The sequence below is a fragment of the Drosophila eugracilis genome, unplaced genomic scaffold (genome assembly GCF_018153835.1).
Source record: "Drosophila eugracilis isolate 14026-0451.02 unplaced genomic scaffold, ASM1815383v1 contig_1197, whole genome shotgun sequence".
NCBI lineage: Eukaryota > Metazoa > Arthropoda > Insecta > Diptera > Drosophilidae > Drosophila > Drosophila eugracilis.
Genome location: NW_024571981.1, coordinates 3,045,976 through 3,069,051, shown reverse-complemented (window position 1 = coordinate 3,069,051; position 23,076 = coordinate 3,045,976). Strand labels below are relative to the sequence as shown.

The window sequence follows — 23,076 nt, the reverse complement described above, 5'->3', positions numbered from 1 at the left end:
CGTTTTTTAATCCCCGGCAACTTCTGGATGCCCGAACAAACGCATTGGCCAATTTGTGGGCAGCTGAAAAAAAAAGAAAAAATAAAGCACGTGGGAGAAGAAAATCTGAGGGCGGTGAGCTCCGAGGAAAATGAATAAGTGAAACTGAAGGTTGAAGGCTATGCCACAGCCCTGTGGCAATTGCAGGAGTTGGCCAACATTGACAAATGGGGCGAGGCCACTGACCGGTTTACTCGGTCATCTATAAGTTCCAGCTGACGAGCTGAAAGTTGCTCAATTTGGGGCCTCGTCCTTGCCGAAAGGCATACGATACTGTGTTGACAATTATCGTAATGAGTCCGCCAGCTAAAAATATCATTTGCCGGAAAAACGTATAAAGTGTAAGTACTTTACAGGCGAGTAAATTAATCTGCTGGTTTCATTTTATTTTTCACATCTAAGTAATCCCATCAAAGAAAATATAAATCGAATACAGCAAAATGATTTTTAAATACATAATTTCGTCTATCTATTTTATCAAAAATTTGAATCGTGAAATATGGTATGAAGAAAAATAATCTGTGAAATATCACGTTTTTAAAGTAATATACGGGAAACACGTATTTACAAAACTACGGGCTATATGGATTGAAAATTAGTGAATTTTCTCTTCACTTTCTATTGGAGCAATTGCAGCAAGTTTTGGAATCTTGATTCGGTCGTTCACTATGTACACCTCTGTGAACTGGTTGCTGTTCACAAATATCAAATTCAAACCGCTTAGGCATTTTAGTGGCTTTTACCTTTGTTATAAAGCAGTTGAATACGAAACAGAATGCCATCAATAAAACTAGAACGCAGCCAAAGCAAATAAGTAGAATGGGAATTTTCCAAACTATGTCTTCTCGGACAATTCTTCTTGGCTTTAAGTTATTCTTTATAAGGCTATAGCACTCATCTGCGCTCATAAGATTGCGATTTTTTTCATATTTACGCTGAACTTTAAAGGCTTCTTTTTTCACAGAAAACTTGGAACGACTTTCTTCGCAAATATTGTTAAACCAATTCATTTTATTAAAATATTTTTTTAAACAGAATATTTATTTTCTTTTCTGATATACTAATCAAGGCTTATTGGATCTCAGTCAGTTTTTAATATTTTGTAAAACTTCTTTACGACTTAACTAAAATAGCTTTAAATAATGTAAGAAAACATATTATCCTTTATTTTTTCATAAAAAACAGTAATTTCTTATCAATACCTCTACTTAATAAATATAACAGCATTTATTAAGGAATACCTATTGACCCTTTTTGGACCCTTTTAAAAAATACAAATTCCAACAACCCGATAAGCTCTCGTAAATCTTGACTTTAAATTTTCTTGGCTTTTCTTGAGTTCAAAGTGAAAGGCAAAGGCAAATGTTTGCAATAAACTACCTAGGCAACTTAAAGCGAAAGTCGAGGACATTCCCATGACTATTGGCGACTGCTTGTTGGGTCTTTTGCCAACACAAACTAAGTAAGTATGTTGATCCAATCAGAGGGAACAGCCGCAACCAATCGTCACAGCGGAAGGAGGCAGATCCAAGCCCCAAGATTCGGTGAATATATTTTCCCTGGGATTTGTGGTGGGACTCAGTTTCGAATTCAGATTCTCCTCCTCGTCGTCGTTGTCGTCTGTCAACTGTCATCAGTTGTGGGTCGGTGGTTCACGTTCCGACCTCTAACCCTTGGTTATTATCATGTAGCTGGGACTGCTGAAGCTCACGACTTGGTCTTACTTTTATTTATTTTCATATTATTCGAGAGGCAGCGTGCTGCTCTACTTTCAATAACTGTGAATAAAACCGAATGAATGAACTGGCTAACCTTGCCGCTGGCTCGACAGTCCGATGGTGCTGGAAAATGAGGCGCTCGTACTTTTCCCATATTTTTTTCTCAGCTTTGTGTTTGGTTTATTAAAATATATACATTTTTTTTCATTTGGCTTCCTTTCTATGCGCAGCAGCATTCTATTTGGCTGTGTCTGTGCGTTTGGCATGCTTTACTCTTTAGCTTGGGAAATTTTGTAGAAAAATGGTTTCTTTTTTCACGACGCCGCAGGTCAAAATGTCAGCAAAAACTGGACAATCTGCTAGATGTACAGTATTTACTCATAAATGGAAACTTTTTTTCAGGATTTTTATAATTTTTTCAAAACAACTTATTGGTATATTTTTAAGTATTTTATGTATTTAACTTCCTTTTATATTTTATTTCCTTTTCTTATTGGAGATATTTTGTAATACAACTATCTCGTACGTATTTATGTGGTTTTTATTAAAAATATATTAAATTGATTTAAGTTGTAGCTGACTTATCTTGTGTTCATATCCAAATGACCACTGTATCTAAGTTGGCTGATTTAATTTTTGTATTCGTTTTAAGGTTTGCGGCTTTTGCATATTTCATGCGCATTTGCATGTTCTTTTTTCCGAGCCTGTTTCGCCCTCGAAGATTTATTTGTCAGATACGCTCTTTTGTTTGATTTATGAAGGTGCCCCCTTAACCTCCATCCGCCAGGTTGAGTGGTCACCGATAAGCTGGAGCTGAAGTTCGAGCTGCCCAGGAGAATTGTGTCAAATCTCTGGGCCTCAGATTCTCCCCTTGACCAGGGGACTCTCTCCTGCAATCCTGCCATGACTCCTGTTCGTCGTAATCCGTAATCTGTAGTCTGTCCAAGTTTCCCACCTGCTGATTCTGTCCATCTGTCCATTTCGAGATGCCCGACAAAAGGCCATTGGATCCACTCCAGCCGGTACTCTACATAGAACATTGCCGATATCGGCAGACATATAGGAAACAGGCATTGCATCTGTATTCTTCGCTAGCCGAGGCTTTGAGGGCCATCCAGCCAAGGGTTAAGCTCCAGCTAAGGATCAATGACAGAGGACCCCCGCAAGATGGATCATTTGAGGTGGCAGTTGCTCTGCAACCAACAGATGACAGTGCTGCCCGCCAAAGTGTATGGACTGGACTGAGGAGAATGCCAAGTGCATCAAAGGTACCCCATGTGGACGACATAATCACTCCGGTTTGCTTTGCCCTTAAACTCAGGGATCCCCACAAAGAATCACATCGAAGGATGCTAACAAATTTACGGCGCAACGAAGGCAGTCGAGTTAGGAGAGGGAAAGACTTTATATAAATCTTACAAAAACGTAATTTATGTTACGTCTTAGCAGGGTAAATTTAAATAAAGTTATAACCGGGTATTTGTATTGTTAGTTTACTCCTTATTTAATATTTTTGCTATAAAGATTGCAATCAAAAATGTCTATCCCAGGTTATGATATCTTTCCTTTAACCCAATTAGAGTCAAGCCAGTCAACCAAAAATTTACTGAGCTAAAAATGTATCTTGCCCTTAAAAAGTAAATTAAAATGGCCAAAAAAAAAAGCCATCAAAAGGTCAGGCTTCATCATTTCGTTAAAGCCAAAGTTCATTTGTAAAGTTAGCCCAACGAATTCCGTTTTTTGGGCAGACACTCAGAAGATAACACTAAAACCCGAAACTAATGAAAAGACAAACTCTGCGCCGGCGAAAAGTGCCACTTGGTGCAACTAAAGTGTGATGTGTAACTGCATACAGGCGGCCGTTATGGCAGCTCCAAAAGAAGCAAATGAAAATTCCAGAAGGCATCCAAAAGTCCTTCGCCTTATTTCCTGCTCATTTTCGACGATTCCCAGTTCTCAGTTAAGATTTTCGGCTCGTAGCAGGGATCTTTGAAGGAGCGACAGAAGCTCAAGTTGAGTGCTGCGTTTCGGCTTCATTGCATCTCGGTGAGCACACAGTGGGCGAAATAAGTTTGTCCCCGGGTAAGGCAGGGACATGGAGGGACGGAAAAGCAACGGCGTTGCATTGGCAAAGGCAAAGAGCACAATAAATCCCCCTTCTTAAAGTAGTTGTATACTATTTTCCTTGCCTGACGGCCCGCCTTTTGCTTTCGTGACTTAAGTTTTCAACACACGCATTGTAGACACATACACACACAGTTACACCGGTGCAGGAACACACGCACACTCATTAAACAAAGAAGCATCGAAGGATCCATAGATACAGTGGTGAAAATAAATATATCTTGAATGCTCGTTTTTATAGTTAATATATATAAAATCGAATAATATATAATTTATGTGCACGTTTATTTTAAGCTTAAATAATTTAAAACAAAAGGTAATATTTTTCCAAAAATCCCATGAATACTACACATAAAATTGCTCAACCAAAACGAGATAATTAACCATTAACAACGTGAGCATAAATAAACGTTAAGCATAATTGTGCAAATAGGCAATACAAATTTAAAAATTTTTTTTACGTCCTACAGTGCACCGTTTCGTGTGTGTGTCCTGACAGGACGTGCCGGACCTGGTACTGAAAGGCAGCATAAGTAGTGGAAAGCGGAAGCATATTAATCTTGCAAACAACAACAGCTAAAACAATAGCAAACAGCAAAGGCCACGAGACATTGCAGTAGAACTATACATGCACTTTTCGTTTTTTCTTCCGCCAGCCAACGGAACATGAAACTAAACAGTTTGTGAGCCCCTCTTTTTTATTTTCATTTTTTTATATTTCTTCACAAAGTAAATGAACTTCATTATAAGTAAAACATCTCTGGAGTTGATTTCTTCTGTTGGCGGCTGCCTTTTTTTATTTTATTTTTCCATCTTCGGCTTTCGGTTTCAGTGTCAGTATTGATAACACAAATGCCGCATTTTGTTGGTGTCTAGCTGCTTGAGCGGCTGCCAAAAAATGTTGCATACTTTTGAGTAGACTGCAATATTTTTAACAGCCCAAAAATCTCGTTTCGCTTAAAGTCTGAATTAAAGTTTATATTACAATTATTATATTACCTATTAGAGCTTAAGATACGTTTACTTGCTAAGAAAAAGATGACAGCATATGCTTTTTAGCCTGCACCCATGATATTCTTTACTATTATCCCAATTATTACTTCCTTGGGTAAAATCTATAACTTTAATCTTGTTAATAAATCAGATTTTATTATTAGAATACATTTATATTTACATCCTCTTAGTTAATTTGAAATTTTAATCTCAAGCTTTAATGACTCCCTTTAATCTGATTAATAAATCAGATTCCACTTACTGAAACCCTTCTTTCTTTCGTGATAATTCTTTCTCCTGCAATTTTAATAATCTTCTTGTCATTTACATTTTTGCTGCCACTGCAAATATTTAAAATAAAAGTGAAAAAAATGAAGAAAAAAATTAAAAAGAAAGGAAAACGAAAGGCAAATTTTATGCTGTTTACGCACATTTTACGACTCATAGTTGAGATCCTTCAAATCCTTCAGCTTCTTGGACATTGTTTTATGAAAAAGGCGAGAAGTGGATGTAAAATGATTTTAATAATATTTCAAATTGACATTGTCGATGGCCCGGATGACATTCAATTAGTGAGCAACACTTTTTCGAGCTGCAACAAATGGTAAGTGATTGGTTTCTGGTTTAGACATCTTTGCTTTTCGATTTTGTTACACTTCATGCGCTCTTTTCTACTGACCCCATTAATCAATTTCGAGAATCCTTGATGGGTGGTTATCATATTTCTTGCTCGTCATACACTACTATCTCTGCCAAAAAATTCCAAAAATTTAATTAAACACAATTCAGATCAAAAAAGCGCTCTCATAATTAAATTAGTTCTATTTTTAAATTCATCTCAATCACTATCCATTTCAAACTGAAAAGTTAATTAAATGTTCCTTTTATATTCATTGATGTATGGATGAAAATAATACAGAAAGCATCGAACACATTTTAAATAACTGAAAATGTTCGTTCATTGTTGCATTCAATTTATATTTGCCAAATATTTTTTAAATGCCTGACCAAAGTGGGAAAGTTTTGAATAGGCTAATTGGCATTGTGTTTTATGTATATTTTGGTGCCAGTTTTTGTTGGCCATGCAATGTTTGCATTGTGTGCATTATTTGGAGGATATTGATATTATTCAAATAATAATCATCAGTATTCTCCGCCTGCCACTTATTTAATTAAAAGAGTTAGCGTTGATACAAGCCACATGTTAACGGCTTTGGTTTTAATCAGCCGTATTAAAACTTTTAAATCTTTACTTGGTTTCACTATTAAGTTTAGCAACAACAAAAACTCCAGAATAGAACAACTGCCGTAAAGTCAATTTCAATTTCAATTAAAAGGCAGAAAATAATCCGGAATATGGCTCGAATACAAATACCATTTTTGACATTTTTCCAGGCCGAATGTTGGTGGTTGGGAGAGGCCAAGGTGAGTGAATGGGAAAGTTCACTCCAGCGCTGCTGACCGATTGACATGTCTCGCAATCTCTGGCAGTCAACCGTGAGACCTTTTCCGATGGCCAAGACATATTCAGATACGATTCGTACATCGGAATCGCAACCACACCGGTCCGTCCTTTGATCTGGTTACCCTGACACATATGGCAAACAGGGTGGCTGGGAAATATTTATTTTACAAATATTTTGTTTAATTGCCACAATTATTTCATAAATGAAATACTTAATATACAAAGTTTCTATAAAGTTCATTCAAAAATTTAGGTCATCGAGCTAATTAGTGATTAGTTAAAAATGTTATAAATGCAACGAAAATAAAATATATACAAAATAGTACGCAAATATGGCTCACAATAATATTAGTAATTAGGCTAAACCTAGTTTCAACAAACAAGCTAATATTACGAGTATAACTGTTATTTTCCAAATATTTGAGCAACTTAATTGGTTTTAAAAAGAAGTCCAACGTTCCGAACAATCCCTTCTTCAATCCTTTATCGCTGGTCGAAATGTCAGGCTATCCGATTGCCAAAGGACATGCCACACACACACACACACACACACCCACAAATATGACAACAACAACTGGCCCTGTCCAAGTGTCATTCGGTGATGATCTATGGATAGGAACATAAATTTTGAGTGCTCAGCTTTGGGGGGCGTGACGGCAGCAAATCGAACATCGATGCTGCGACGAGAATTGAATTGAAATTTCAAATTTCAAAAGTGATTACAACTATACTCGGGCTTTTTGGGGCTCGGCTGTTTGCGAGTTTCAGGCGCTAAAAACTGATTGCCGGAAATGCCTGTAATTGGTTGCACATGCAACCAAATGGGGTGGTGTCTTTATGTTTTTTCGGGGGAAGTGTGTGGTTTACTGCTGATTGGGTGGCCTCCACACATGGGCATTGTGGCTGCAGTGGTTTCGTTGCAGTTTTTAGCATTATTGTTATTATTTTTGCGGCGAACGGAGAACGTTTGTTAATGATTTATGCATTCATTGTGCATAGAAATGACATTGCAGTTGTGTGTGCTGGTTTGTGTGGAGGGTTTAGGGGGGTCCCTTGCTAATTTAAATGCACATTTGGGACACTTTCAGGAGGTTCATGCATAGGGGGAGGTTTTTAGTGGGAGGTGCTGACATCGCAATGCAACCGCATTGCCGTCGACATCGTCGACTTCTGTGATTTATGCTGCGTTTTGGCCATTAGCTTAACATTCTTGTGCCTTCTACAGTGCAGATTTTTCAGTAACAGGAAGAGAGAGCCGAAAGGTAATCTTTTGTAAGAGAAAATTTCCCAAAGAGCCATCACTGTTAGCCGCAGTTTTCTCTCTCTTAGCCACTGTTAACGGATTTAAGAGTTTTCCCAGCTCTTCGACTGTTAGATTTAACATATTTTGGTCGCTTACACTGTTTAACAGCACAACATAAGGTTCGTTGTTCCATTAGTTGGGCATAGGTCAGTAATTTTGGTTGAAATAAATACAAAAAGCAAAGCACGTGGGATCATAAATCACTTTCTTTCGCTTATAGTTCTTCCTGTTTGCAACACACATCTGCATTGAAATTACTCAAGACAGTTTATACTATGAAAAAAGCTGAAGTAAATAACTAAATGATTAAGGCCTTCAAAAGTCACTTGTGCATTTAATGGATTTGTTTTAAAATCTTTATTGTGACTAATTTTAAAAACGCTTCCTAAAACTAACATATTTACCATGAGGTAAAAAATTATCTCGCATTTGATTTATTTAGTTTTAAAGGTTACATTACAATACCTAATTTCTGAATGTCTAAAACTAATTTTCTGTATCTGTACAAAACGATAATAACAAAGATTTACAGCTTTTTCGATAACCAAATTGTAAATTTTATTCTGCTTAAAACCTTAAAATTTTTCAGCAAACGATAAATATAAATTGACCATTAATTACCGTTTGCCAGTAGTCTCCATAAATATTAATTTTCAAAAGCCGTCAGCGTTGTTTTAATTGTGTTTCGATTATGGTCTGCCATTGTCCTGATAATGACTTAATCTTAAATATGATTTGATGGCTTTATCGCTGCCCCTTTTTATGGTCACTTCCTGGCCAGCAAAACGTCCAAAATCCCAACTCAAGCTAGAAGGCATTAAGAATTCAGCTCAGTCATCGGAAGATCTAAGCAAAAAGCCACCAACAAAAGGAGTAGCAATGAAAAGTACAAGGAAACCCGAAAAATAAAAGAAGAAAAAGGATACTTTAGAAAGGCTACCAAGCGAGTGTGTGATTTTCGTATCTGTGTGTTGCTCACGTTGCTATTTAAGATTCATTTAACTGCAAAACAATGGCGGCAAATGGCCAGGATAACTGCAACGAACGTTAGATACTCTGGGCGAGATTTTCCCGCGGAAAATGCACCTTCGTGCACAAGCCTAATCTACTGTTCCTACACTTTTCCGGCTGGGCTTTCTAGTGTATAATAGCGACACGACAACACATTGGCTTCGGCATTGGCTTTGGTTGTTGGCCCTGGCTTTTGGCCGTTGTCGCTGCTGCAGTCGCGGCAAATTACGTGAATCAGCGAATTTGGCAGCAAGATACGGCCAACGATAGCGGCAACAAAAACAGTTACCGGCAGCCACATAACGACGCCGCGGCCAATTGCCGATTAGCATCACTCTTGGCCAAGGCGAAAAGGAGTGAGGGAAAGCTGTTAGCAAACAGCAGGGGGCTGGAAGCGGGGAAAAGGGTGTGAGGCACGGATCAGGAACAGGAGCTACAGGATATTGGTACAAAGGATGCCAGGCGGATATGCAATTGCAAAAGAAAAGAAAACAACTTGGGTATGGGCAAAGCAGAGGACGTGGCGTGGCTGTAAGTGATTGTAAGTGAGTGCGAGTGTCTAATGAAGCCATCGCTGATGACCAAACAAGATGAAGGACCATAGCACTGTGGAAAATTCAATATAAACTTCAGATAGCCTTCACTTAAAAAATGCCACCTACTTTACTTTTAAATTTTGCATAAAAGTATAGCCATGATTTAAATGTAAGGGAATATAAATATATGAGGGAAATTGACTGTTAGCACTTTTTTGTAATTTTCAGTAGTTCTACATATTTTGTTCTTTACTTGTATTACATTTTTCCAGTGATATTGTCCCTTTTTCTTTACATCCTTTGACGTTTTTTCTGGCAAGGCTTTAAGAATGACAACACAAAGGGTGGGCTGCCGTAGGCTGGGCGTAGACAAAAGGACCCCGGCCAGGAGACAATGATGTCGCCAAAATCGTTGACGAGGATCTGCCACAGAGGGTGCCGAGCTTGGATTTGGAGAACTCAATGCCTGCCGCGACGAGTGTCAATATGAAAATGAATGCGTGTGGTTTTCCCATTTTTTTTTGACTGCCGCACCACCTCACTGGTGGCTCTATGTGTGGATATGAATTATTCATAAAATGGCAATGGCACTCTGAGCAGCGACAAGAACAAGAGCAAGTCGTGACGATGCCATTGGAATGTTTGTGGTCCCCAAAAAAGTGGGTGAATAACACTTTTTTGCTTCAGGTTTTTACTAATACTCTTTCAGTATTAAGGGCTTTTAATTTATCTTCTTTAGCTTAAGCTTAATTAGATTTATATTTTTTAACATTTATTAAATATTTTCTTCTAATAGTTTTAAATTTGTAAAAGAGTTTCCGAGTGTGAAACACCTTATAAGAACTTAAAATATTTTTACAAAATAAAAAGAGTATTAGCGCTTACAGTATTTTCCATCCTTTCTCTTGATTTCTGCCGCCGCGACAAGTGCACAACACACGGCAACAACAATGAGACGCCATTTGAGATGCCTTCCACATAGCACACACTCAGACACACCAGCATTTATGCATATATGCAAAAGTAAGTATGTGTATGTGTGGGAAAACTATGCGACATAAAATGTTACGAGGATGGAGAAAAAGGCGGAATTGTCGAGTCACCGAGATGGCCGAGGCCTCTTTGTGGCAGGTTAACCCCAGGCAGGCAAGCACCCTCAACTTTAACCCCCATTTGCCAAAGTGAAATTAAGCCAGAATCTTGTTGCAAACAACTTGCTATCTTTCTAGGAGATTGAGTTGCAGGCCATCGAGTTGCATTTGAGAACCTTGGAGCCCGACTTAATCTCCCCCAGCGAATTTTCACTTAAACCAGCCAGCTAATTAGTAAAATGGAAAAGCTTATTATGCCGATTGCAAAACTTCTACCCTCGTTCGCTGCGTAAATCAAGTGCTGGAAAATGAATGAAAAGGGAAAACGTACCTGACGTTTTCGTTGAAACTCTCGCAATCGACACGATATGAGAAATGTTAAAAATTGGCAACAAGAACTATGCAGTCGACAACAACCCAATTATAGTCATCATCAGCATTAGCAAGAGTTTCCCGCATCTTCAAAAACCCCCCTTAATGCTTAACCCCTCATCCACTTGGCTTTGCATGCATAACAACAACGCCAAATCCATAATGTTTGCGTAATCAAACGAAGCTAAAAAAAATTAATCGAACCACGGCAAAGGGCAAAGAAAAATCTTCCAATAAAAGGCAAAAAAAAAAGGATTCAGAAAAATGAGTTGCGTGTGCTCTTTCTATATATTTGCATATACATTTGCATATGGCTGTGAACAGTGGTAAAATAAATAAAATTTTTTATCAGAAATAATGGATTTGAAAAAATGAAGAACATATTTGTACTAATAAGATTAAATTAAAAAATTTTTTGCAAGGACCAAACATTTTTATGGTTTTATGGTTAATAGCCCAGAAAGCTAAGCTTGAGTTGACCTAAATAGTTTCTATTAGAGAAAAAAGATGATTTATAATTATTTTATGAGCTTATGTTTAATATTTTTATATTTTATATATTATGAAAAAATTTATTTAAGTCGATTCACCTCTGTCAAAAATATTTCTCTTTAGGTTTGCATTGCAAATGCTCGCAACTTGACTAAGGCTTATTCAAATGATGTGAAGAGTGCTTTAGCCAGATAGCAGAAGAAATCGAGGGAATGTAAACAGAAGGGAGTATACCATTGTAGGCCAAGTTGGCCGAGACCTAGAATGGCAGCTTAGTAATTAGCTCAATGCTTCAGAATATTTCAAAATTTCTGGCGCAGTTACCATTTCATTGCGGTTCAACGAAACTTTTAAGACCACCTTTCTCCTCTATTTTCTAACCAAAAACTCTCTGAAAACATAACACCCAGTCACTCCCACTTTCTGCCTAGGCACACTTCATTTGCGCTGTAATAGTTATTTGCGGACTGTAAAAACAAAAAGAACATAAAACAATTATAGTCCCGGCGCTGCATGGCATAAAAAGGAGCGGGGCAAAAACCTTTGACAAATTTTTGTCGCTGCTGCGTGGCAAGAGCTTTGCACTTAAGGACCCGCACAAACCAGAAATACAGTAGTCAATCGATAAGTTAGTTTCTTCAAATAAATATTAAATCTTCTAAACCAAAACTTGTACTCTTAACAATCGAATATTTGGTCCATTCACTGCTGCACTGCTAGCTTACATTTTTATTTAATTAAGCAAAAACATTGACTTGACATTTTTCTTTTCGTTTGATTATGTTTAGTGACTACAGTACTTTTTAAAGCCTTTTGTCGCGGGCAAACAACAAACTGACTTGCTAATGAAAAGTTTATTGCTCCAGGGCTATATGTACTTAGATGCCCACACCGCCCAAAGAGGTTAGCCTGGGACGTCATGGCCTGTCGTCTTCTGACGAGGTCTGTCATGGCAATGGAAATGGCTCTGGGTGGTGATGCCCCTGCATATGCATGCCCTGGAAAAGGCTCTCTAGCTCTCCCATTGTTTTCGTCTGTTTAGTGCTAATATTATTTACACCAACGGAGACCGAGTGGGTGGCAAATGACAAAGCGACATAGACGCATAAGCACTTTATGTGAATGACGCCCCCAAGCATAAACTAGAATTATAACACACACATACACACAGTCGGCGTGAATGTGCTGGAATCTAGAAACAAAGGACTTTTGCCGAGTTCCTCCCGCAAAAGTATGCAACAACATTTTATAAAACTATATTTTAAAGGCAAGCCGAACAAAATGGCAACAGTCAGTGACAGCGGAAAATGAGCTTTAGACATGACCCACAGCTAGCCAAAATGGAACCAAAAGGGTAAATTAAAGGATGGCAAATTATATGAAAGCATCTGTTTGTGTATTTTCTTTGAGGCTAGCAACGGCGACCTTTCTAAATTCAATGACGTTTCTGGTTAAAAATCAATAATGGGAATTGCATTTTTTTTGGAAAATATTAATTTAAGAGCTTTCAAATTATTTATCAATATTCAAGTTTGGCTTTTACCGAAAAACCAAAAAAATAAAATATGTTAAAAGCATTAATTGGGCTCTCTACCGGCAATATCATGCTATAATTTAAATGCATATGGTATCAGAATAGCTTAGCTGAGTATTAATTTAATATTATCATATTTTATGTGTTCAATAAGTAGGAAATCCGTTGTCAATCTTCTTAACATAATCAGATAATCTTGCCAGGATCTTAGTTGATAAATTTCCTCCCCATTTTTGTTTTACCGAATCAAGCAAAATAACCTTTCGCCCCATAAATCGCTCATCTCTAGCGTACACACACCAACATTAACCGAAGGTCTGCTCCCCTGTTCAGGTATTTTACGAGCTTTATATTGATAAACAATAAAACCACCCATCGCACCAATTCACACACACATGTGGCAAACAAATCCCTGAACGCCCTCTTGCCACGCCTCCTGACGCTATTGCTTTTATAAATTTTTATTTTAATTTTATTTATTTGGTTCGGCATGGCTTTTATGTATTTATGGGGCAACATGCAAATGCAAATTGAAAAGGAGCATGAGCAGCGACACGTAGATGCCTCAGCGAAAAATGATTACGGGCATTTGTATGTATATTCCACTCTTTTTATATTTTTTTATAATGCAATAAATAATTTTATTATGTGCCGAGGCCAATAAACACATTTGAGGCAAACAAATAATCGAAAACATGCAGATGCAAGGCGACTTCGGCGAGATCCGCATATAAATCAAGGATATGCAAAGGGTGTCCTTACGCGAATTTCCATCTCTTTTGTACTTTAATTTTTTATATATATCTAAAATACAAACAAAGATTTTTGCAGAATTTTGGCTACTCTAAAATGTTATCTGGTAGAATAATAAATATCATTATTTGATTCCTTGAACTATGGTCTTTTATGATTCATTTTTTTAAATAGTTTAAATTTTTTTACCAATATATCGCTGAAATATCTTTTCTTGATTTTCTTTAAAGAGCATTTAACTCTTCGTTTCAACTCTTTATTACCCACTCAATCTTTTCGCTTCACATTGACATTAGGAAATGAGTTTTGCAATACTTTAGCAATTTTCACAGGCTCTCAAATGCAGAAGAGACAGACACAACGAGTGTGGGCGATGGGTGGTGGGTTGGCTACTTAGCCACGCCCCTCCTTAACATGCTTTACGCTTACATGCCAGGCCGTAATGCTGGGAAATCCACAAAACCCTGTTAGCTTAAGCTCATTGGGTAACTGAGGGATGGGGGAATGTAATGGGGAATTCTAGGGATACGGTATGTGGGGTAACTTAACTGAAGATGGCTAAGAAATTCCCTCTTATGGCAGTGTACAAATGATATGCGTATTTAAATGGAATGGTAGTAGCTTTTCCGAGAAAGCCAAAAAGGGGGAACACACGAAAAACGCCAAACGATGTCAAAGTCAAAGTAAAAGTTGTAAGGTGAATTCGAAGGAAAAGGCTCAGAAAACGAAACGCTGAAAATGCTTAGAATAAATGGCAGTAAGGCAGTAAGAAGAATTATCATACCAGTAAGATGATTTGGGCTTTGCTTACTTACATTAGTAATCGTCTATTGGAAGATAAAAATATACAAATTTTGTTGAAACTTTCTCAGACATCTACTAATGTGGTTAAGATTAAGGGGCCCATAAAACTATGTACAACCTATAAGTTGTTATAATTTGAAGAAAAGGATTAATAGGTACGAGTATACCTTATTATTATTTAAATAAATAAATATCTTCCGGCAAGCATTTTATTATTATTTCTTGTAAGATTAGTTAACATACTTTCAAGGATTCATGAGCATTTTTGTCTGTCTATAAATGAACAGTCGTTTGCCCTCAAGAACTTGAAGACTGGCTCGTATTTTACCATAAGGCTCGACATGAGTTACTCTTGAATTTCTTTTGGGGCCAGCCAGACTCCTAAAACACTCTCCATCGCCATCTTTCGGCCAAAATTTGTAGACACTTTTTGGTCATAAAACATAAATCTGCAACACCACAACAGCAGCAACCAAGAAAAACCATACACAAAAAAAATAATAAAAAACAGAGTGCAGTATAAGTTCAAGAGCTCACAACTGGCTGGAAACACTCGTATATCTATGTACGTATATCTGGGCCTGCCCATTCCTTCACTTGTATAATGATGCCAAGTTATGTTTCCATGTGTTCTGTTTTGTTTGCTTCTGTTTGCCTGCTGAACAATTTTTTTTCGTTCAATGTTTGCTAACTTTGGCCGATAGTCATAAATTCCAAGGCATCGAGAAATTGTTCTAACTGCGAATGGAAAGGAAGAGTATTTTTGTATGAAACCTCTTTATTGAAAACTAAGAACCAACATAAGAAAGCTTTTCTATTTATTTTTAATAAAATTCATAATGAAAGAGATATGAAAAAATATGTATATATATTGTCAAAAATAAAAATCTTCTCTCTTAGTTTCTATTCTTTCTGTTCTATTTCTTTAACAAAATAGAGTATAACGTATTTCATTTTATTGAATCAAATAGATTTCTCATCCTCGTCCAGTTGCAAGTTCAGTTACCCGAATTCAGTTGGCTCTAGCCGAGTGGGCCATAAAACATAAGCCGGTGGAGAAGACGCGAAAAAGATGAGAACTCCACTAATAATTTTGGGCGTTTCTACTACATTTTTTTATTTTTTGTGTTCCAACCAGAGGCCACGCCCACCCAATTTTATCGTTCGCCGTGGCATAAACTAAAAATTGAAAAAATTGTGCCCCCGCAAAACAGCAAACGAGAAATAAAACGGAAGGCGGGTGGGTGACCGTAGGAAAAGTCCGGGAAACTGCCAAGAGATTTTTGCCGCCGTAATGATAATTCTGGTGGCTTTAGTTGCTCTTTTTTGGGTTTTGTTGTAGCTGCGGCTCGGACGTCGCCACAACAGCCGCAAAAGCCGCAGACAAACGTGATGGAGGGGGGTTGACTGTGGTGGGAATATCGGGTGGGGGTACCGGCTATCATGCATTTTTGGTTTATAAATTCAGTTTTGGTCTGCAAGCGTTCAGCCGGAAAATGCGAGAATTCCGGCCAACCAGACCGAAGGAAATGGGCAACGCACATTTTTTGCGCTTATTTCTCAACACAACAAAAAATTCAATCCTAAGTTGTTGATGGGAGAAATTTGTTTTTATTCAGTTTTACAATTTGTTGACCCATTAAAATGTATTGGATAAAAAGAAAAATGTTGTTTTGGCTGCTTGTTTTGCATCTCTTTTTCAAGCTCTGTGTCTGTCTCACTCGCTTTCTCGCTGTCCGGCCAATTTTAATTGGCCTTGCCTACTCTGTTGTATACTTTCAAAATGTTTACATTAAATTAAATAATTAATTTGAAAAAGTCAAACAAGTGGTGTGCGTATATTTGCCATGGACTTTACTTTGTGAATTTCAGTTAATTAGTGGACAATTCAACTGCTTTGATTTCAAATTTGCTAAAACGTTGAGGTACATGTACTTACTTCTCCATTAATTAGGTGTCTAGAACATAGCTATCCGAAGCTTAGCTTTTTAACCCCCTGTAAGTGCTGCACAGTGTAGGTAATAAGAATAATGTCTAGCAAATTAAAAACTTAAAACATTCTTATATTTTTAAAGCCACCCAATGTGTATATAAAATTAACGTGTTTTACAAAAATGTTTACAATATTTAAAGTTGTAGATTTTCTTTATATTTTAAGTTAAAGAAGAAACGTCTCTACAGTAAATTATCTATCTGGACAATATAAACAGTACAAAACTACAATAGGTTGATTACCCTTATTTAATGACTGAAATATGAAAGGAAATAAAGAAAATATAGATTCATACTCTTTTTTTAGTTATACTTTACACTAAAAACTTCTACGCACACTTTCTCATTCCTTTCTGGAAATTGCATAGAATGGCAAGGAAAATTCTGATCACGCCGTTCAATTATGGCGCTAATATGCACTTGACAATGTAATGACATTTATTGAGCGGCATTGGCATTCCCTTCATGGTTGTCAGGAGGGTGAAAACGGTGGGGAAAACCAGGGAAACGAGGCAATGGCAACGGGAATCCTTGGCGGACTGATTGAAAGTGTCAGAGTTGGGAATTCGGATTCAGCAGCCAGACATTTGTCGCAATGTGAAAGAATTCCTTGCATGGCGCCCTCCAGGCTTGAATAGCGTTAATTTCATGTTGCTGACAAGGCTTATTGACAGGAAATCGCAAGCAGCGGTGGTTAGGTTTCGTTGGTTTGGGCTGGCTTATGGGTGGTTTTTGGCCCAAACCGGCAATATTTGTCAACGAGCCACAAAAGCGCGACATTTATTAATCAAGCTTGTGAAAATTGCATTGCCTTGGGCGCTGTCTAATCAAACTAATTCTACATTTCCACGTTGCTACTCCTTGCAGCGTATGCAATTAAAATCCATCTATTGAGTAGATTGCTCAAAGTTATTATTTATCAATATGTGTAAGCAAAGAGTCCAATCCCAGCGAAGCTTGAAATTAAAAAATAACACGCAATGCAGGCAGAGACTTCTTGGCTTTTAAGTAGTTGTACAAGTACAGAGCGTTATGGGCATGCTATTTTGACTCGGCATTTTAGACAGCTTAATCTTAAAGCAAACTAGACAATAATAATGTATTTCAATAATACAATTTTATATAAACAATATATACATGTACTTACCTCATTTATCGATATTATTTTTGGTTTATATAAGTAATTTCTATTTTCATACTCTATTTTACAAAGTTACATTAACTTAATATCAGATTAGCAAATCAAAACAATACTAGAGCACGATAAACCCTTTGGCTAACAAATATTTTATTATAAATATCGCGCCACTATATCAAACAATAAATGTTTTGGATGTTCTGAAAGCCTTTCGGGCTGTCGGGGAAATTGTATTCTATGTCGAGTTGTGAACTGTGACTGCAACAGTAACCCGCCAGCCATGTCAGCCATATTTGGCGTTGTTGTAAATACACTCAAAAAATAAACATAAGTTCTTGAACATACTTATAAAAATATTTAGGTTTTATAATAACATTCTTAAAAATGGTTAGTTAGAAAGTTGGTTTCAAATAACTTCTGTATTCTTCCTTGTTTCATTACAAACAATATAATATCTTCAAGTATATTAAATTATTTTCATAACGTAAGGCTTAATTTTCCGTGTGTTTGGGCATTGTATTTGCTTGTTTTCACGAAAATTTCCGCGTGGGCGCGGTGCGATAAGTGAAATCAGCTACGCTTGCAGCGACAAGCAAAACACGAACTACAAATTGTTTAACACAAATCGCTCTGCCATTGTCCCATTGTGTGTCGCCTGTTTAGCCTGCTTTCGGATGTATTAGGTGTTGCTGTTAGGTGTTGGCCCAGCCAAATGGGCAAGTGTCGGCCTGATAACAAACTGGAACATTTTCGTTGACAAGGCCGAGGGAAAATGCATTTTGACAGGTGCGCCGGTTGGTTAAATTACGATAAGGAAGGGGCCGTCTGGTGCTAATGCGGATTTTTGGGAGATTGCACAACATTGACATTGAATGGATGTGCAATAGAAAATTGGGATTTAATGCCAATTGGACTATTTTTTAATACAATATTAATATTATGTAATATAGGTAGCAAAACTTGGCATCAATTGTTGAACAATGCACATCAACGTTTTCCTTAAGCTCGTAGAAATTATAATTATTAAATCTCAAAAGTAGATTATTATTCAGTTCGTCTTAATTAGTGTTAAATATCACCGAATCTGACTTTTTTGTTGAGAACCTAATAGTTGGCTAGAGTTTCCTTTGCCTCAATTTCTATTTAAATTATAATCCAATCCTGCTTGGCGAAATTAATTACGTACCTAAAACGCTTGACAAACTTTTAAGCCAACTTAATGTAGACATGAATTTACACTTCATTAAACAGCCAAGGCTGAATCTTGTGCTGGCAGTGCTTCTGATTGGAGTGCCTTGCACGGAAAATGGGAAAATCTATCGGGCAATTGAATGCTTTTCCTGACTGAGAAAACTTATCGCCTGCCAGAGTGTCAGGAACACCGCTGTCCACATTATCCCCACCGCTCCTTGATCTTCAATGAATGATGTCTGCGTGTCACACTTTTGCCCAAAGTGCAATTACCTATTTGTGTCACGTGCAATTTCGAAGGAGTGTTGATCTGAGAGCGGAGCGGGTGGCAAGGAGGCGTGGCAAGGCAAGGCTACCCGTTCATGGGTATGCACATAAATAGTGAGTGCATCAAAGTCAGAGCGGTATTGCATGGCTGCTGCTGATTAGGGTACTGAAGCAGTTTGGCTGCGTTTCGAGGTGGTAGCTACCACGGCAACAGCAACAGAAATCGCAACTGCAGCCCAACAACAATAACGAGCATCAGCAGCAGAGCTATTGTCAAAACATCAGGACGGAGTCAAGTACACGGCTAAAAAGGAGTAGACTTTTGAAAAGTTTAAACTATATTTAAATAATATAAAATTTAAACTTAAATAAACTTTATGTAAAATCAAATAAAAGTAAAAATGAATGTATAAAAATTAAGTTAATGGAATATGTAAAACATAACTAATACAAATATAGACACTCCAATTTTTTCGAGTACTTTGGTAGGCATCCCGGTAATTCTGTCACTTCGCCTCCTTCTTCGGCCGCAACGACGTGCCAATTGTGCGGCCACCAAATGCCAGTCCTTTCTGTTCCTTCCTGTTTCCCTGTCAGCACCAGTACCGTCTGCAGTTCCCCACTTACCTCCTTGGATGCACCAAATTTTCACCCGTTTCGTGGCTTAAATCACGTTAAGATTTCAAGCGCTACGACTTGGCATGTTTGCTTCATCCTGCCCATCCACATTGCATCTGCAAAATGCAAACATCTCTCTGACTACAAATGTTCCCTGGTAACCCACTCCAATCTACAACACCCACCCAACCATTTCACCGCCCCTACCACTTTTGAGGGGCGTGTCGTGAGGCGAATGTGACAATGATTTCAGCTGCTGCTCCAAGTGTCGGGGTTGTTATGGCCAAGTTATCGGAGAGTAAACATAACAACAAGATGGGCGTGGGAAGAGATCATTTATAATTAGCTATATAACAAAATTTAGATTGTTTTCACTTTCTGTGTGAGTCAATTTTAGTTAAAGAATATAAAATATATTCATTCTTTATTACTAAGTTTATCTACTTGAAAAAGCAGAATTTTAAACTTTGATTATGTTTTTATCCTATATTGTCTTTTAGATGTATTTACCAAGATGTCATATTAAAAACTACTGCAACCTGACCGATTACCCAGAAAAAAGTACACATTTTGCCGCACATATATATATCATTTTTCATATGCAAAGCCCACACATCCGTTTCAAATCCTATTCCGCCACTCACGTAAAATCCTGGTTGGTCCACGACTCAACTATGTACATCCTGCTTGGTGGCAATTTTCGAGTCCGTTATAGCCACACGATTCCTGCCATAAACCACTCGAAACTCCAATATCGGCGTTCGAATAGTGCAGCCTGCACTCTGAATTGAAAACGTGCGGCCCTTTTATAATAGCCAGATTTCCTTCCGGGCCCACGACAATAATATTTACGGTTTTTCGCCTAAATTCCAATTAAAATTGGATGCCTTTAAGTGCTCGACCCGACTTTCTGCTGCGACTTATTTTTTACTATAGCGTTCAGTCTCGTCAGTGGTGAACACAGACAAAAAAAATAAAAAAAAAACTGAAAACAATATTCCAGCGATTTGTGCGCATCTAAAAAATGGATAGGCCACCTTCGCATGTGTTGGCCACTGCCGAGCAATTAGAGTTCTACAGCGCGGCTGACCGTTGGAAATACAACACAAGAAAAAATTGCACATCAGGAAATAGCTCTGGGAAAAAAGCGGAAAAATCGAGGAAAACAGCATGAATGAAAGGAAAAATGCACAGCAAAGTAGAAAATCGCACAATCAAAACGAAACTGCTGACCAGCATCGATCTCTGACGACGACGACGACGAATCGGAATCGAAATCGGAATGGCAATGGCTATGGGAATCGGAATGGGTATGGGTACACTGAGAATATTAAAGAAATAAATACATATTTCAAAAAGTCACTATAAACACAATGTTGGCCCCTTTTAGGCGTCAATATAAATTGTTTTAGAGCCTTAGTGGTGATCATTTCTTATTTCCTGTGTCAGTTTAATATTATTTCGCGGTTCAAATCGAAAGAATATTTTTATAATATATTTAGTTCGGTGTATAGAAATGGTAACCGATTCAATAGTGCTGTGGGCCATTAAAGTGTGGATGTTGTCGCCGTCGGGAGATGGAAAACGGGGAATTCGAAAAGGAGGTAAGGAGCCATCGGGTAAAACCTGCAGCCGCAGAGTCACCGACATGGTAAAAATTCATGTTTGCCAATGTGTCCTTCGAATAGATCGATGTGCGAGTGTGTGTGTGTGTGTGCGTCCTTCTAACTTGTGGTGCGTTGTCCTATTTACGCTGTCGTTCTTCATGCATTTCAATCACCAAACACAACACAATTTAAATATGCTGATTGGGTGGCTGAAATTTCGGTTGGTCGTCAGGCTCGCCAGGGACATTGTTTTAGTCCCATTCGTTGGGGATTTTTTGGCCATCTTTAATTGGCTTTGACCACCGCCTTTCTGTTGCACTTTCCTTCCCCTCTTTTGTTGCCGTTTCGGCGGTTACCATAAATTTCGTTTATTGATGAGCTGCATCGAACAACCACATGTGACATTGCTTAGCTAAAAATAATTTAATTAATTTTTGTTTGCGCTTTTTAGTTTAAACTTGCGTGCACTCTGTTGACATGCGAAATGGCTTTTTTATAATTGGTTTATTTCGCAACGGTGCACGAGGATGTTCCCCCTTTTGGATTTGCGGGAAATCGATGCTTGAAATTCGAGCTGAAAATATAATTTTACCGGCTGAGTTTATTGGATACTTGCTAAAGTAGCTTTTTAGGCATTTTATCAGTGTTTAAGCTTTTGATTGCCAGATGGTTGAAGAATTAAACTAATGTTTTAAAAAGGCTAAACAGTATAAATCTGTCTTTTGGCTGTACATAAAACTAAGAATTATTTTTCCAAAAACTAAATGCAATTGTTTTTTTTTTTATTTTGAAATAAAGATCAAACTTATGCATTAATATTATAAAATAACAACTTAACAAGCTCTCAGTTTCAATCAACCTGAGACAAACAAAAAGACTTATTTAAGGTAATCACGAGAAATCCATTGAATCGGAATCCGATGAACTTTACTTTTTTCACCGTTGGTAATGAAGAATGATCCAAATATACACCTCTGATTTCCCCCGATAATTGAAGAAGGGGTTGGATGCTGGTTGCTGTTGGTGGAAAATTCAGCGGAGGCGTCGCCGAGCTAATCTGCTCGCTGTCAAAAGTCATTGAAACAATTCGAAATGACAACAAATATGGAAGTCGCACAGAGATACAAAGCAAACACCTACACAAATACACACACACGTATACAGAGAGGAAAGTCTGCGAGAATGTGGTGATGGGGGTTCAGTGGGAGATTGGAAAAACTTGGGGCGAACGAGGAGCGAAAACTGCTGACAGTTGCATAAACAATAAAGGCAGCCCCCAAAAAGCGAACTCAGCCAGCGAAACGAGCCAACGAATGCGGTCAACATCAAAAGAAAGGACACAAAAAACAAAAAAAAAAAAAAAGGAAAATAAAAGGAAAGGAAGGGTTGGAAAAGCGGAAGAAAGGGGCTGAGGAAAAGAAAGCGAAACGAAACTAGAACTATTACTGCCAATGCAACACACATGCAACGTGTGGCAAGTACAGGAGTGGCCTCCATACCACCCACCAATCCGCCCATCCCGCCCTCATCTCCATGATGGCTAGAACAACAATGTGACATTTTTTCCGCTTTGACGACAATTTCCCTCGCGGCACAAACGGCAGTAGTAGCTGCAAAAGCAACAGTAGCTTGTGCAACACCATTGCTATCGTCACTGCCGAAACTAAAGCTATACAGCAATGGCAACTTAACGATACAGCGGCAGTGGAGAGCCCAGAAAATAGGGAAGAAATTTATACTTAAAAGGTCGAAGTTAGAAATACATTTCTAAATGCAGTATTTAATTCATCATAATAGATTATTTTCTAAGAAGAAAGGCATTTTTATCATGATTGTTGATCTAAATGATATACTTTTTAGTGTCTTAGTCTTCCATAACTATATCATATTATAAAATATTTTACTTCAAAAATTCTAGATTATATATATAATGGTATATGTAATGTTAAATTCAAAATGTTAAAATATGCAAATTTGTATATTCATAAGTATGAATACCTTTCAGAAAGAGCACTGCAAAGGAAAGTC

General features: G+C 37.7%; 2 protein-coding genes across 2 annotated transcripts; one reads left to right on the top strand and one right to left on the bottom strand.

Moving 5' to 3' along the window:
* Positions 1-529: 529 nt before the first annotated feature.
* Positions 530-1,159, bottom strand: LOC108103056. The gene has a single exon (XM_017208369.2). It carries the CDS (start codon positions 1,047-1,049, stop codon positions 651-653), a length of 399 nt encoding a protein of 132 aa, XP_017063858.1. The 5' UTR covers positions 1,050-1,159; the 3' UTR covers positions 530-650.
* Positions 1,160-2,607: 1,448 nt separating this feature from the next.
* Positions 2,608-3,236, top strand: LOC108103053 (selenoprotein BthD). The gene has a single exon (XM_017208367.2). The coding sequence runs from the start codon at positions 2,744-2,746 to the stop codon at positions 3,167-3,169; it is 426 nt and encodes a 141-aa protein (XP_017063856.2). The 5' UTR covers positions 2,608-2,743; the 3' UTR covers positions 3,170-3,236.
* Positions 3,237-23,076: the final 19,840 nt, after the last annotated feature.